This window comes from Bemisia tabaci, chromosome 7, assembly GCF_918797505.1.
Source record: "Bemisia tabaci chromosome 7, PGI_BMITA_v3".
Lineage (NCBI taxonomy): Eukaryota > Metazoa > Arthropoda > Insecta > Hemiptera > Aleyrodidae > Bemisia > Bemisia tabaci.
Genome location: NC_092799.1, coordinates 24,520,379 through 24,536,943, shown reverse-complemented (window position 1 = coordinate 24,536,943; position 16,565 = coordinate 24,520,379). Strand labels below are relative to the sequence as shown.

Below are 16,565 nucleotides of genomic sequence, written 5' to 3'. Positions count from 1 at the left end.
AAAGAAGATATAAATAACCATAAGCATTCACTCCATCTCTTTTTCCTTCAATTCTTTCTGACGCAACATATCTTACACAACAGCATCGTTAGTGATTGTGATAAGTACTACTCTGAAACGGCGCAACACGCCGCTAAGGAAGCGCAAAGTGTCCAAAGTAGGAACAGGCCCGCCACAAGGGGGGGGGGGGGGGATAGTGGGTCCCTGGTACCGGGGCCCGGGCTCCGGAGGGGGCCCGTGTTACCCGTGAAAAACCACTACGAATTCACATGCAAAACTTGTTTCGTAAGGAAAAGTGAAAAATTTACCCTAAAAATTTCGCAAAAGGTGAATAGATTTTCAGAAACTTGCTGGGGCACTGTAGAATTCTTCTTAAATTTTCAAAGAAGTATACTTCTTGGAAAATTTCTATCTATCTTCAAGATTTTCAGTACAGAGGGATATTTTGAGTAACTGCGTTTCATTTTCTTCCGTCGTCTGATGCTGAGAGTCTCCAGTCTGGGCATCCTCGACTTCAATGGCTCATGACTCAACTCCCTTGCCATAGACAAACGAAGGGGGAGTCCAGGGGGGCCTGGCTCTCATAGAACTGAAAATAGTATCATATGCCCTCCCCCCCTCCCCAAAAAAAAAAAATAATAATAAAAATTTTCCAGATGTTTTGAATGCAACAATTCGCAAGTATTTTGTGCTGAAAGTAGAAAAAAAAACATAATTATTCCGTAGAAATTGATGGAAAAATTCATTATGGAAGCGTCCGATTAGTCGTATAAATTCTAAAATATCTCGGGGGATGCCCCTCGGACCCCCCCCCCCCTCCGTGCTTGGGGCCCGGACCTTAAAACTGGTACCAGGGCCCGAGATGGGATGTGGCGGGCCTGAGTAGGACACTATGTACTTAAAAAAGAGGAATAAAATATCTGAAAGGGAATATTCTTTGAAAAGCTATTGAGATTTACGAAAGGGAAAATCCTTTTATTCTTTTTTTTAAAGAATACCACCAACCATGCAATTTTACAACTTTTTAAGTTACCTATCACCGTATCACCCAAAGTATACCAGGGAATAAGTTAGTTGCAACAAAGTTGAAATAATGTTGCTAAAATTTTGAAATAAAGTTTCAATAATCTTGAAACTTTGGAAGAAACTTTCGACGATAAGGACCTATATTTAATGAAAATTTCGCGGATGACAGATCAAAACCAGGTATCTACATTATTGTCGATTTTGGTATAAGTCGCTGTAGCTGCATAATTAACGCACCTTTGCTAGGAGATACATTATTTTTTAACTGCTTTTAGAGATGTGGATGGATCTCGTAAGAGATTATGGCCGAAGAAAGTGGGAAAGGGCTAATAAATCACGAAAAATGTTGACACGTATCTTCCGTTTACATAGTTTCAAAAACAGGTATCTCTGAACCTCGACTCGTCTCCGGCGCACAGTGGATCTAGTCAATAGGAGAGGTCGGACAAAATTTGGAAACTTTAAAGCTTACAACTCCGATTATACAAAACTTTGAGGCCCTAAAAGTGGCTCCATTGGTTTCCTCGTGAAATTTTCTTTTTAGAATACCCTTTGAAATTTAAAATGTGACGAAATAAACTTAAAGATTCGCAGTTTTAGTCAAAAATTTCATGTCCCACCTCTCCAATTGACTCGATCCACTGTGCGGCGCTTTATTTTTGCGGGCATGCAACTTTTCGTGCGTATTTACGCGGGCTTCGTACAGAGCTGAGAATTAACCTTACGCATAAAAATGCTGTTATTGATGTTGACGCAACTCGGACATTTATATTCAATTTGAGACATTTCAGCGTTGTCCTTCTGAAATTCAAGTTGTTTTGTGAACTAATCATGCAAGTAAAAAAAAATGTGTTTATCATTGTTCTTACAACTCCGGCGTTTTTGTTAATTTGAGTCATTTAATTTAGTGTTTTTCCTTTTAAATTCTTGTTATTTGTGAGATAATCATGCGGCAAAATCAAATAAATGTGACTAATGGAAAAATCTGGCTCTGGCCCAGAAGTGCGTATGTCTACTTGACGGTCATTGGATTTTGATTTGCTTTATGAAATAGATAAAATGTGTAAAAAATAAGTGAAAACTAAAAATGTTCAAAAAAAAAATCCTGAACATCCGACTTCATGATGACTGATCACGCACTTCAAACATAGCAAACATTCTTAGTATCAGTAATAAGGTGATTAGCGGACCATGAATGTTTGATTATGGATTAATGAGTACCAGTCCAGTACTTCAATACAGCCTTTCAAATCAAAATTTGCAAAGCGGGTAGGTATCGACCAGTGTTCGAAACTCACCTTTGAGTTTTAGGAGCCATGTGGCGCATCAAGCCCGATTTTTAGGCGCCATTGAAGATTTTTTAGGGGCCAAATTGACTTTTTGCCTATATATTACGGCGCATTTAGTGAAAAGATAGACGCAAGATGTTTTCCTAACAGAACTTGTAAGTAGCTGTAACTTGGGGAAGACAAAAGCTCAAATGATGAAATCGTGAAGAATAGAAAAAGCTTTCACTGATAATTTCGAATAATCACCTAATATGAAAATTCAGATTTTTAGGGGTCACATTGGCGCAGAGCCTTCATTTTTTAGGCGCCGTGGCCGATTTTTTAGGCGCATTTGGCTCGTTGGCGCCTGTGAGTTTCGAACACTGGCACCTATCGACTGCTGAGCTATCACAGCCCTGTCGAATGATATATTTTTCAAGTGGTTTAACTGCATTAACTTATTTGGCATGGACGTTCTATCTCTGTAATTTTACCGTGTTCCGTAACTGCTTGCATTATTTTGCAAAAAAGAAAAAGAAAAAAAAAAAAAAAAAAAAAAAAAAAAACATTACGAAACTAATTAAGTATCATATTCTTGATATTTTCACCAAGTTTTACGTTCATTTATGTATTTACTACGTCAAGTGGAAGAAAGATAGGAAGTATATTTCAGTCTCATGGAAAATCGTGTTCTCGGAGACACGCGCGCGTTTTTGGTCCGTCACCTGCGATATCGCGAGTGCGCTCGCGTAGATTGTCGACAGATCTCAGGTTTCGCCTGTAAAATGTAGTGTATGCAGCACTGCTCAATGCGGAGTTAAAATAGTTGCATGTTGGGTTCGAACCCAAATTCGTGCATTCTTCCAGTGTTCTTCGCGTTGTTTTGAGTTGAAATGGCGTTCTGTTATATGAATGATGTTTAAAAAAGGCTCAGATTTTAGAAAAATGCTTACAACAAACATTATTATAGTTCAGAAATAAGCCAACTTTATAGCTTGAAATGTTTATAGAATATTTTACTGATGGAGAAGAAAAATTACGGAAGTTTTCGATGAATTACGTTGACCAGTTTTTCAAGGGGACCATGAAGTATGACAGGAAGTTTGTAACGTCGCAAACGGAGATAAGTGGTTTTGCACTTTGGCCATCGATATTTAGTGCTATAGTCATCATAGTGCAAATAAATTCAATCTGAAAAAAACTGAGTGCTCAGAATTTGCGAGTCTCAATCAAGGTTCCTTTTAAATTCACCAATGAAGCAGAATTTCACGATTGATAGTGAAAAATAAGCTACTTATAGTCCATTTATAGGACACCGACTTGCTACGACACCTCTGCTAAATAGGCAGCAATGTTAATCTACATGTGAAACACAAACTTGGTGTAAATATAGTCTTGTCCGATTTTTGAATATGAGATAGCTATTTAATTGCAATTTATCGGTATGAGATCGCAATTTTCGACAGCTATTTTTTACTATTTTCATCGCCTAACTTTTGAATTTTGTACAGCCACTTCATTGCCATTTACACTATCGAATTCTTAATTTTGAAATGTCTGCTACATATATGCATAGTCAATGTATACGTGCCTAGTGCCTTTTAGAAAGTGCGTCAAATTCAAAAAGGAGTCCGACCGAATTAAAACATCAGTTACGCAAATGGATACATAAAACTGCAACCTTCATGTTAGTTATCATGGTTTGAAAATAAAAATTCACTTCGAAAATCCTCTCCACATCTCTGATCCAAAGGGATGATTCGTAAAACAAAACAGGAAAGATATGTTTTATCTCAGTATTAGGGAGTCTCGCAGTCTCACCTTGCAATGTTGATTTGAGTTTTTCTACGTGAATTTTAGAAATAGAGATAAGTATTTTTAAAAATGACTTTCTTGCTTTGTAAATGCACATGCATGAGTAAAAAGTAACGGTGCAGTTTTGGTAATTTTTTTTCCTCCCATCTTCAACTGGACTAAACCCAAGTATAGGATGCAATAAATTCCAATTATGCATGGTAAAATTATTGCTGCTGCATCACAGCGTCGTGTATGTTGCCTATCTATTAATTGAAGGGGCTCCTCGTGTTGAAATGTTCTGCGATAAAATATGAAGTGGAGATAAGGTTGTAATTTTTCTCTGCTTTGCAAATTACTTATCCTCTCAGTACATGGAGCTTATTCTATTGATTTTTAAGATTGTCATTTATTGACCGCAAGTAATTAAATTTTTTTGGAATCGCCCGGTAAAAAATTGCATACTTATTTTAATGAATTCGTTGCACTGTGTTACCTACTTAAGAACTCAAAGGTCACAGAATTAGTATGAGCATGAAATAATAAATAAAGGTTTTTCAGTAGAATTAAACGTTTTAATGTTCAATTAAACTTCAAATAAATAATCAATAAATTAAATAAATTAACAAACTTATGAGAAAAATGGCTGCATGAGCACAGTTGAAGTGAGCCAATATAATTTTCTCATGAAATTAATTAATTAAAATTGAGAAATAAATAAATAAATTATGCTTTATGTACACTTCCATTGAAATAAATAAAACAGAGAGTATTAGGAACAGGGCTCTGATTTAGAGCGAAACAAGGCTCCAAATAAATTGAAGGTTTTCGGAGGATGAATTGAGTTATTTTAAACGTTCATCAGTTTGAGCCTGCTATGAAAATACTTTCCCACCGGTTGTTGAAGAAAGAATATTCTCGGTACGTTATCTCGAGCGATTTCATCAGATGATACGTCATTAGCTAGTGGTGTTTCAAACCACTGAAATCTGTTGGAAATCTGATTCTTATTCAACCTTCTTATTCGTGATGGTGTGGTTCTGGATAAGAGACCGGGTAGTGGTGTGGGGTGGGCATTGAGAAACCTGAAACATGTCAGAGAAAAACACATAATGTCAGTGAAATATTGTTAGAAATACCAGCAAAAGAAATCGCAGTTAGAGAGATTTTTTTTTTTTTTTTTTTTTTTTTTTACCACTTTAAGTAGCCCAAAAGGGCTAATCCAGTGATCCTGCGCTTTAAGTTCCATCCCCCCTCCGTCCCTATTGAGCCAGTACCATTATTTGAGACCATCAAACTCGGGTCGCCTGGCCGGGAATCGAACCCGGGACCTCCCTATCATAGGGCTAGCGCTAATATCTGTAATAAAACATGATTTTCTTTGAAAAAAAATTTAATTTTGTGAAATTGCAGGCAATTTCGCATCCTCGCACATGAGTCACTTTTGAACGAGCGCGCGAATTTAAACGGCAGCGAGTGAGTCTGCAAGCAATGCCTCGGATAATTACGTCTTAGAGCGTCGACACCTCGCGAGGGAACGCAGGGCGGAGAAATGTTTAGCACCTACTTGAATAGCGCGTCTCAATAAATTAGCACTTGGGTGTTAGTTTGCAACCGACTCCTTGGCACTGTTACCAAACCTAAACGACAAAATTTGCCCTTGTCTACGCCAAAAAGATACTAAGTAAATCGAAACTCCTATGTGGGCTCGGAACATTTTGGCAATGGTAACTCGTCCTGTGTCCTATACAAGGTTGCAAGGTTATGCCATTAAATGTGGATATATAACTAGTGTTTTAGTAGGGAAAACTGCTGATTTTTCAGCACAATCCTGCAACAATGGCCATGTGCGAAAAAACCAAATTCGTCTGATGCGTCACCGAGACTGCAAGAGCATCGTGGCAGCTTAATTCAATTGTCAAGCCGTATCCTTTCCTTTCAGAAGTTGCATTGTCATCGTTTATAAACTTGACCACACTCGAAGCAGCTCCTTGATTTTGTTCTTTTAATCCTAGCCCAATTGACTCGAGTGCTTTTTCGAGATTCGACTCTTGATGTAATAATCGGATGGAATTAAGCAGTAAAGTAGTGCTAAAAAGAGAATTTTTGGAAAAAAAGCACGTACTATTTTGTGCAGCTTGGAACTCCTATTGTCCACGCATCAGAAATTTGAATCCGAAGAAAAAGGAGAGGAAGAAAAAAAGAATGTAAAGAGAAGTGAAGAAGAATAAAAATAAGGGGAGGGGGAGCAAGAGGGTAAGCATTGACCTCTGCATTTAAATTTTGTCTCACTAGATCAGATTGCTTCGATTGTAAGTGCAAAGTCGCTTAAATATACAGGGTGATCCGAAGTTAAACCGCCGGGCTACAGGTGCGCGTTCAGTGGGTCAAAATAGGACTTATTCCTATATGCATTTTTTTGCGAAAGTGCTTAGTATGCAGCTACCTCCACCCCCCAAATTTCTGGATAATAAATCGTTTCTCCAGCATTTTGGCATCAGTAGTGCACCAAATCCTCTGAAAATTGGTCCAATACTTTGAGCCTGCATTCAATAGTGACATTAGAAACATCGTAATCTTAATTGGACCGCGTTAAGCAGAAAGGAATAAGTTACATCGGGTATTGCCAAATTTAATTGGGCAATTTTATTTTTTACATGAAAACGGTTTTGCGGATTTGTGTGCAAAGTTCAGTGAATTTTCTGTATAAGGCGAAGCAAATTCCTTAAAATTTTCAAAGGAATCCGCACAAACGTTCTCTTGTAAAAAATTAAATCGCCCAGTTAATTTTTGCAAAAAATCGTCACCTTCCAGCCAAAGTATCACAAGCGCCGTGAGGCGTTTAAAATTTCCGCCTCCTTATAATTTCTACAGAGAAATCGTCGGTTGAATCTGTTTTTGAAAATTTCACTGAATTCAATCTGCAGCACAAAGGAAATTCAGTGACGCATTTCCGGACAGCTTCGTTGAACAATTTCTCTATAAAAAAAATAAAATGGCGGCGGTAATCTTTAAACATCGCATGGCGCTTGTGATACTTAGACCGAAAGGTGACGAAATGATGAGGCTTGACTCCTCTCTGCTAAACGCGGTTCAGTTAAAACTAGGATTTCGGGGAGGGGGATCTTAGACTTAAAAAGGCCAATAACTCGGGGTTTTGACGTAAAAAATGCATTGGCGGATCCAGCAAGTTGGCAACATTGTCTTTCCTTCATTTAAAACTATGGAAATGTATCGATTCTTGGAGGGGCCAGGTGCCCGAAAAGGATCGATTATTTAGCATAGGTTTAAATGCAGAAGATCCGGTGTTGCCAAATTGCTGGATCCGCCTCTGAAAAAATGTAAAAAGTGAAGTTTCATTACCAGAGCTGAGGGTTTCAGTGATGGCCCCGATGATGGCGTGGACGATGTTGAGGGCGAAAGGCTGGATGAGGTCGCCGACGACAGGGCCAACGTACTTGAGGGCGGTGAGGATGGCGTGGAGGTTGATGGGGTGTGGGTGGACCTGGGGCTTGCTGACCTCGTAGTAGTGCTCTGGCTCGGACTCGTAGTGGGTGGGTGCGGGTTTGTGCTCGTGGTGGGTGGGTTTGTGCTCGTGGTGGGTGGGTTTGTGTTCGTGCTCGTGTTCGTGGGCGTGTTTGTCTCCTTCGGGGGCGACGGCGGCCTCAGCGACGGGGGCAGCAGGGGCGTCCTCAGCGACGGCGGCCGGTTCAGCAGGGGCGGCAGCGGCGGCGGGTCTTCGGGGACAGCGGCGGCCTCTTCTTGGCGCCCCATGCGGCTCGGCAGGGCCTGGGCGGAGGCGAATAGAGCCAGAATCACAGCAATGCTAACGCTGAATTTCATCTGGAACATAATAAAAAGCAAACGCTTATAACTCCGTCCGTACAAAACTTTGAGGTTCTAAAAGTGGCTCCACTATTGGTATCTTCGTGAAATTTTCATATGAGGGCACCCCTTGAAACGTAAAATGTGACGAAATGAACACCAAAATTTGCAGTTTTAGTAAAAAATTCCATGTCCGATTTCTCTGATAGAGAATTTGCAGGTGTCTTAAATGTTGTGAATTTCATCTTTAAAATGATACTGCTAGGAAAAATAGAGTACGAGGATATCTTTGGTTCCTAAATTGAACAATTATCGGAGAAAATATGACTAAAGAACCTAAACTGATGAGATACATGTGCTTAAATGGTTAATGCCGCCAGATTACGCCATAAGGCGGCACATTTTGGCAACATCGTAATGTAGTTAAGTTCCTCCGTGAGGGAAAGGACAAAATGTGCGAGGGAATGAAAGAAAAAGGATGACTTTACTACGGCTTGGAGGGGTTGATTCTGCGTCACTTGGCTCAAAGAATATCTAAAAATTCCGGAAATTAACACGTAGGCAGTAATACAAAATTTGAGGATAAGAAACGGAGCATTCCTCCTCTGAAAAAGATCATGTTGAAATCATGTCGGTCTGGCTAAATATGATACTCGCACTTAGGGAGTGAAACATGGCACAATTTTGGCCAAAAATGTATTATAACACGGTACCACCATGATTTTTGTTGCATGAAATTAATAATCGCCGGCATATCGCAATTTATTTGTATTCAATGAAAAATTTAAAAATTTAAAAGTACACAGACAAGACAGAGAGTACTGAGTACTGATTATAATGTATGAAATCAAAACAGAGGTAGTTTTGGTCTTGAATACAAGCTAGCCCAGTCAGTCGCGAGTTCATGTAGTGAAATCAGTGACCTTAGTTGGGTTTGGTTCAGGTAGGCAACTAAATTAACTGCCTGGCAAAGCGGAAAGTATCACCGAGTTTGAAGGCGCTCCAGGCCGTCGTCGTACTCTACCATAAAACCCTCAGTGTATGTTTATGCAAATGATTGCAATTTGACGAGTTACAGAGCATGCTACCTGCAAATTTCCGGTCCTATTTTATTCTTTCGTAGAGAAACAAGTCACATTCAGTGCTTGAAATTTAGACAGTGTATTCTTCTAATAGAGAGGAAAAATCAATGCAAATTTTCAAGAAATTACCTTGCATAGTTTTTCAAAGAAAAAATAAATAATGACAGGAAGGCTGCAACGGTGCAAACGGAGATGCGTGATTTCGCACTTAATAGCCATTGGTATGCTGATAAGCTTTGGGAACGCATAACCACAACATTTGTAAAAATCTCGGAAATTTCAGAATCCTAAACAGTACCTTTACGTTGCAGAATAAATTAGATCCCAGATAATTGTAATCCCTAGATGACTTGATTTTAAACATTAATGAGCGACACATTCGAATCTTCACAGGAAAATGAGGCAATGATGCGAGTAGGTAACGTAATTATTCTGCCGTGCTAAGGAAGAACGCCGCGTATGAACATTCGAGAGTTGCCAAATTTCCCTTGATAAAACATGAATTTTTGGCAACATTCATGCATATTTCTTCTTGAAATTTGCAGATATTTTAGATTAAATTGCGTACAAAATTGTCTGCAAATTTTGGATTATAATATTCACAATTTTCTCAGTAATTTCGGTTTTTATCGGAGGAAACTTGGCAACGTCTGAAGGCTCATACGGCGTTCTTCCTTAGCACGGCAGTATTAAGGAGAAAGAGGAATGAGACGGATAGTCATGACCCTTACGGAAATCGTAGAAGATAACAGAATCGTTTTTGCTTTATCATTTCGTCGCTCTTCTGGCGTGGGGGCGTAGCTCGATTTTTGCAAGAGCTCCAGAAAGCATGGATTTATACGTAAAACAGGGCTCACGTGTAAGTTGAGATACGCCCTTCCGCCAGAGGAGCGACGATTTGACGGTTGAAATTTCGAGGACGAAGGAAGAAGTGAAACGGTTATGAAACCGACTCTCATTCTCAATTTAGATTAGGCGCCGAATCAGTAAATGGTTCTGATTCTCCCGGAAACAAGAAGAGACGCCATCTGGACAACATTTTACCATTGGTAACTATTGTTGGAAGGGCTTGGAGGACAATGCGCATAAGTGCAGTTTTTGCTATTTTGAGAAACACGTGTTTGAAGTTTCGAAATTTCATGGATCCATATGGCGGAAGAGAAGTTCAAACTGACTTTTCGATGCTTGAAAATTTGAATTTGGGAGCGGATTTTTCTCAGAATATGCATTCAGACTAGTTTTACTTGAAACCATCAATATCTTAATTTTCTCAAAAACTTCTCTTATGCGCCCTGTCCTCCAAGCCCCTCACTTCTAGTTCATCAATAGAAGCACACTATCTACATAAGGAGGCTTTTTGACACATATACGTTCCTTGTAAAATGATCCAGGAATATTAAAGCATTTTTGCAGAGTATACCTAATCCACTTCAAATGTCTCAAAGGGGGAGGGCGGCAATAATTGGATCGCGATGAACAGATAAAGGCCAAGTTTTTTTGGGGAAAATTGTTAAGCTCGTCAGCCACTTGAAGAACCCCCCACAGGCATCACTATGTGGTTAGTTTCTTTCTCTACATTGATTTGGCTTTTTCAGCTGTTATGGAAAGTTATTAAAAATTTTGGAATATACCAAATTTTTTCGGCAAATATTGTCGTGGTAAGAAATAAACAAATGAAATTCCGGTAGTTTTCTCAATTAAAATTTGTAGACAAAAATATTCATGAAAAAAATTATCCTACAGCAAGTAGATCCCGTTTCTCGAAAAAAAAAAAGAGTTCTATTGAAATATTTATGAGCATCGCACCAAGGCATTAAATCTTAGTATCAACTGATTTCCTGCAACTGTTGCTTTAGGTACTGTTGCGTATTTAGCGAGTTATGATGTTCAAATTATTCAATTATTGATAACTTTATTCTCTTTCAGCTCACAGATTTCATGCCCTTACAATACAATTATCTAGTATCTTCGCAAATCACTGCTATTGACACATTGCTTCCAATTTATAGCTAAAAGACTGAAGGATATTTCAATGAATAGAAAACAGCGGAACGTTGGCGTTTACCTTGAATGAAGTTGGTTGGTGGTTTCGCACAAAGAGTCACTGAAGGGTAGTTGTCACGATCAAAAATGAGCACTAACTGAACAATGGGTCCGGTCGATTTTTGTATTTATAAATGATGGCGTAAATCTAACTGTTAATTTGCGAGGGTTTACCGCAACCCCTTAATGAAGTCCGCGATCAGGTCCGCGTGGTGCACGGGTGAAATCGTGACGTCAAAATATTCGCCGGACGCTCCGCCGTGGTTGGCAAGAACCACATATGTTCACATGATGTTTTATCGGAGATAGGCGTTTACTGCTTGGCAGGGCAACGATGGACAGTGACCTTCAGTGACTTTCATTTTCAACTTCAAAACTGAAATCCGCCTCAAAATCCACCTATTCCAATGTTAATCATTCCATCCATCCTGCTTGAACCAAGAGTTTTTTACCTTTTTTTCTGTTGTTTCAACGAATAGTTTATCGGAAAAGTCTTAGCCAAAGTAGCAGTGATAAGTTGCGATTTGATCGGAGAACGTATCGAGATCTTATCGACGGCGATTTATCGCAACATTATCGAACAAAAAATCGTGATAAAATTTTGATTTAATCAAGAAGAGATGGAATTGCGTCAAGATTGAGGATAATCGCTCAGATGTTGATGATCCTAGTGATTTTATCGCCTAAATATCGTGAGCAAATCGCTACTTAATTTCAAAATATCGCGATTTTTTCCTTGAAAAATGCTACTTTGGGTCATGGATTTCTTTCCAAAATAATGGACCTATCGAAAGGATAGCGGAGGTCTCTTCTCAAAATGACTGATCGGATCTAGAAAATGTAATTGTAGAATAAATGGTATTGTGTATTTACTTATCGCCTATTAAAAAGAATATGTCGAAGGAAGTGGGAGGAAGACGAGTATATGTTAATGTTAATGCATGTCAATGTATTTAAATGTTACCATGAAAGGGGGCCGCCTGTATTTTGCCGCCCCCTTCTCATTCGTTTTGAAACTCGATAAAAACCATCAAATGAACGTGTCAGCGGGGGAGGGGTGCATAAGACGCATTTACTCGTGTTGAACACATTTTTTGGGAAAGCCCTGTCAACAATACTAGAAAAAGTTCACGGAACTTTGCGCGAAAGTTAAGTTCCGTAAACCTATCTCTGTGCGGACAAGGCCTTCCATTCATAAGAAATGAACGAAAAAATTATGAAAGAACAAACATAAATGTGGATCAATGATTTTAACTTCCGCCGCCTCGCTGCGCAGACCGCACCGTGTTTGGCGCAATGCGTGAAGTATTCCGACAGTCTTGTAGGCGCTATGCGTTTCACGCCGACCGCTGCTGAACGCACTGTGTTGAACGCAATGCGTGAAGTATTCACGCAGTCTTGTAGGCGCTATGCGTTTCAAGCTGACCGCACTGTGTTTGGCGCAATGCGTGAAGTATTCATGCATCCTTGTGGGCGCTATCCGTTTCACACTGACCGCAATGATCGCACTGTGTTTGATGCAATGCGTGAAGTATTCCTGCAGTCTTGTAGGCGCTAATATGTGTTACATGCCGATCGCCGCGCCGAGGGCTTCTCCTTTTCATCTCAAGTCCCCGTTATCATTTCTCTCTAGGCCGCGCCGTTCCAGGCCAAATTGCGTGTTTGGTCTCTCTCTTAACTCGACTTGTTGAAGGTGCTGTCTCGTGTATCACAAAGAGACGACAAAATTAGAAATTACTATGCTCTCAGGAAATGAGAGATTTTATCGCCCCTTCTCATTTGTAATTTTGTTTTTATAAATCCAATTTTTTTTATACCTACACTTTAAAAAATTGCAAATTTTTGCCACCCCTTAGATTTGCCGCCATGGACCGCGGCCCATGTGGCCACCCCCTTAATCCGGCCCGGAATGTTACGTAGAAAAAAAAGAAAGAAAAGAAAATAGGTATTTTATTGGATCTGATATTTCACTCGTAAAGTAATTTTTTTCGATGTTCTAATAAATTCCAATTCATATAAGTTTTCAAACATTATTCAAGATCTTTAGTCTTAGGGGAAAAATAGCGTCGCTGAGAATTTCATGAGTTTTAAACTAGAGTCGGAAAAACACTCAAGAGTTGCCAAATTTCCTTGGATAAAACATGTATTTTTAAGATAAATTATGCATATTTTTCCATGAAACTTTCAGAATTTTTGATCAAATTACGAACAAAATTGTCTGAAATATTTAAGAAAAATATTCAATATTTTCCGAGGAAATGAGAGTTTTATTGGAGGGAATTTTTGCAACCGATGAAGGCTCATACGGCGTTTTCCCTCAGTGCGGCAGAATAGACGGTCCAAGTACAGATTATCCAATCAAAACTGTAGTTTAATATCTGCGTGACCGTTGCTAACTTATAGGAAAAATGTATATTATCGAAATTTTTTCAAAAGTTGTCGAGGGAATGAAAAGCTTACAGCCTTGTTCAAGCAAGGCTTTGGAGCGGGATAAACATGTATTTTCCGAACAGATAACTATTCTTGCTCCACAGTGGCGTGGCTGGCTTTGCGATATATCGATTGTTATGCCATTTAAACCCATGATCCATGGTATAGAATCGATTATTAAGGTGTTCGCTGCGAACACCCTGTTTATCGATCCATTTCCATAGGTTTAAATGGTATGACTATCGATATATCACAAAGCACGCCACGCCACGCCACACCACGGTGGGTTTATTGCCTATGCGGCGAAATTGAAGGCGAACTTCAAATGGATGGCACCTGCCCATAGATATACCATTTCAGCAGAGTATTTCCTTGTCTTTCCCAATTTTACCCAATCAAGGAAAGCCTAACCTGAACAAGATTTACCATTGTTTATTACCTCCATGAAAGTTTACGGAGCGGAGCGGAAAAATATGTGCGCATTACCTAATAGTCATTTAAAAGTTTACGATCAATCAAAAAGAGCAAAAAATTGAATTTTGAAATCAGAGAGCTTGATGGTTTATAACGCTCGATGTTTTCTGACCTGCACTTCGTAAAATGAAGACAAAGTGACAAAAAAAAGACATGCCTGACCCTCTTTCACTGAGCGGCAACCTACTTTTTACAATAGAAAACCGGTGCCGTGGCGTGCTTTGCGATACATCGATTGACTTGCCATTTAAACCTATCAAAAAGGATCGATAAACTGGGTGTTCGTAAAGAACACCTAGTATCGCAACACTAGAACACAATAATCGATTCTTTATCATAGCATCAAATGGGAAAATATCGATAATCGATCATTTACGCCTCGCCATTGTAGAAAACGCATGTGCATATGCATGGGCGGAACTAGTTACAGTTTGTGGGGTGGAGGGACACTTCGTCATAGAGGGTCTATGGGACATCAGAAAAAGAGGGGGATTTATGGGTTTCCCCAGCTCCGAAGAGAAGCTCAGGGGGTTCGGAGAGCTTCCCCGGAAAATTTTGTAAAATTTAGTTGTATCACGAGCATATATTGAGCTGTTCTTACCAACAATTGATCGTATTATAAATTCAGAGGTAAAAAAACCATGCAATAATTTAGCGAAATTTCTTTAATTCCTTAAGAGGGAGCAAGTTGATTTTTTTTGGAGGGGGGGAGCCCACCCTCGACCCCATACTAGTTCCGCCCATGTGTGCATGACAAATTCATCATTTTTCCCCCCGCCACAATGTAGATTATTTTTGAAAAAGGGAGCAACGACCTGGTCTTGAAAAATGAAAACTTTTCAGTCCAATGGTTCAGTGGTTCAGGATCTGATTCAACAAGAGCATAGCTTATATGCTCGTGGAAAAAACTCGATGTGCTTACTCACTACTCGATGTCTCTTCAGGAAAATGCGATTCGAGCAAAACTAAGTAAGCTTTGTTTCCGGCTAATTTCCCAGAGCCAGCGTGTGGATCTGCTTAGTCATCAAGGAACCGCACACACTGTTCTCGACCTGTATCGTCTTGATTGAGACTTTCACAAAGAGGTGTTTAGCGCAAGATCTGTCTCTTGTCATGTAGAGCAATGTAATTTTTTCTTTGAGAAGAAATGGTGCTGGCGGGTAGGTCTCGTAGCCCTTACCTAGGAGCCTGAGATTTTTAGGAACATTAGCACTCCTACACATTGAAAAATTCTTGTCAAACTTCAACAAACTCCATTTTTTCTTTTTTTTTTGGGGGGGGGGGGCAGCCATACTGAGTCACGGCTCTACCCCTTAAAAAATTAAATCAAGGTGACGGACGACTCAAATTTTGAGGGACCACGCAAAGATTACTTTTGGGCTTATATCGTCACCTTCGACGCCATGCGACGTTTAAAAATTTCCACCAACATTTTATTTCTTTACAGAGAAATTGTTAGTTTTTGTTTGAGAATTTCGCTGAATTTTATCGGCAGCACGAAAAAAATTCACTAAAATTTTCGGATTGCTTCGCTGAACAATTTCTATGTAGGAAAACAAAATGGCGGCGGAAATTTTTAAACGTCGCATGGCGCTTGTGTGATACTTCGACCGAAAGGTGACGATACATCGGCCCTTTCTCGGCCCTAGCTACTTGGAGTGATCGAATATAATGAGGATAGAGGTGCCTTTATATCACACAGATAACCCTACTGATTTATCACCAGACAGTGTGGGCATATCTCATTATCCTGCTACAGTAATTTTACCTACACGACATACATATCGACGGTGAAATTTCCCGACCACGTATCTCGGCTTGCGACGTTACAGACTTCCTGTCATACTTTATTTTTTAATTGGCAAACTATTCAACGTCAATTCTTGTAAGCTTCCGTGATTTTTCTTTTCTGTGCGAAGAAAATTCTGCGAAAACGTCATGGAATGATACTGATTTGTTCGCCTTCAAAAAATAAAACGGGAGCGGAGATTTCTCAACACCGCAAACGAGATACGTGGTTTGGGAGTTATACCGTCGATACTCATCACAGCTCTGCCGTGCTAAGGCAGAGAGATATGCATTCGAGAGTTGCCAAATTTCCCTCAATAAAATGTTTATTTTTTAGGAAAGTTATGGATCTTTTTCTTGAAATGTTCAGGAACGTTAGGTAAACTTGCGAGCAAAATTATCTGAAAAATGGACCACTAGACAAGGTACGAATTTCAGCTTTCTGATACATGTTTCGTAACTAAAATTTCACGTAGAACACGATGCGCACGACAAAAATTAACGCAATTAACTCCTTACGAAGATAAATAATGATTCTTGATGCGTGAGTTCAAACCACCCGCTCATGAAAACTCAATGCTCTGATTCACATCCCGCGCTAAACGTTATCATAACAGTCTCTGCGATATAAAAATCTGGCAACCTCAATCTTGACGCTTTGGCTTAGATATAGCAAATTGCTAATAGTTCGAACAACACATGGTGGAAAATTAACGTTGCTCGGTTGAGAAGCTTGCTGAAACCGTTGTAGTGCGCGATTTGACTCACGTAGAGCTTTGAGTTTCTTGTGAGCGGGCAGTTCAAATTCCCCGTAACCAATATGAAATAAAAACGT

General features: G+C 39.5%; 1 protein-coding gene across 1 annotated transcript; it reads right to left on the bottom strand.

The window, feature by feature from the left end:
• Positions 1 to 4,662: 4,662 nt before the first annotated feature.
• On the bottom strand, positions 4,663 to 11,284 carry LOC109032239 (uncharacterized). Its single transcript, XM_019044262.2, has 3 exons — positions 11,061 to 11,284; positions 7,452 to 7,931; positions 4,663 to 5,173 (listed from the first exon to the last, which is right to left on the bottom strand). Exons 2-3 carry the CDS (start codon positions 7,929 to 7,931, stop codon positions 5,096 to 5,098), a joined length of 558 nt encoding a protein of 185 aa, XP_018899807.2. The 5' UTR covers positions 11,061 to 11,284; the 3' UTR covers positions 4,663 to 5,095.
• Between the last annotated feature and the right edge of the window lie 5,281 nt (positions 11,285 to 16,565).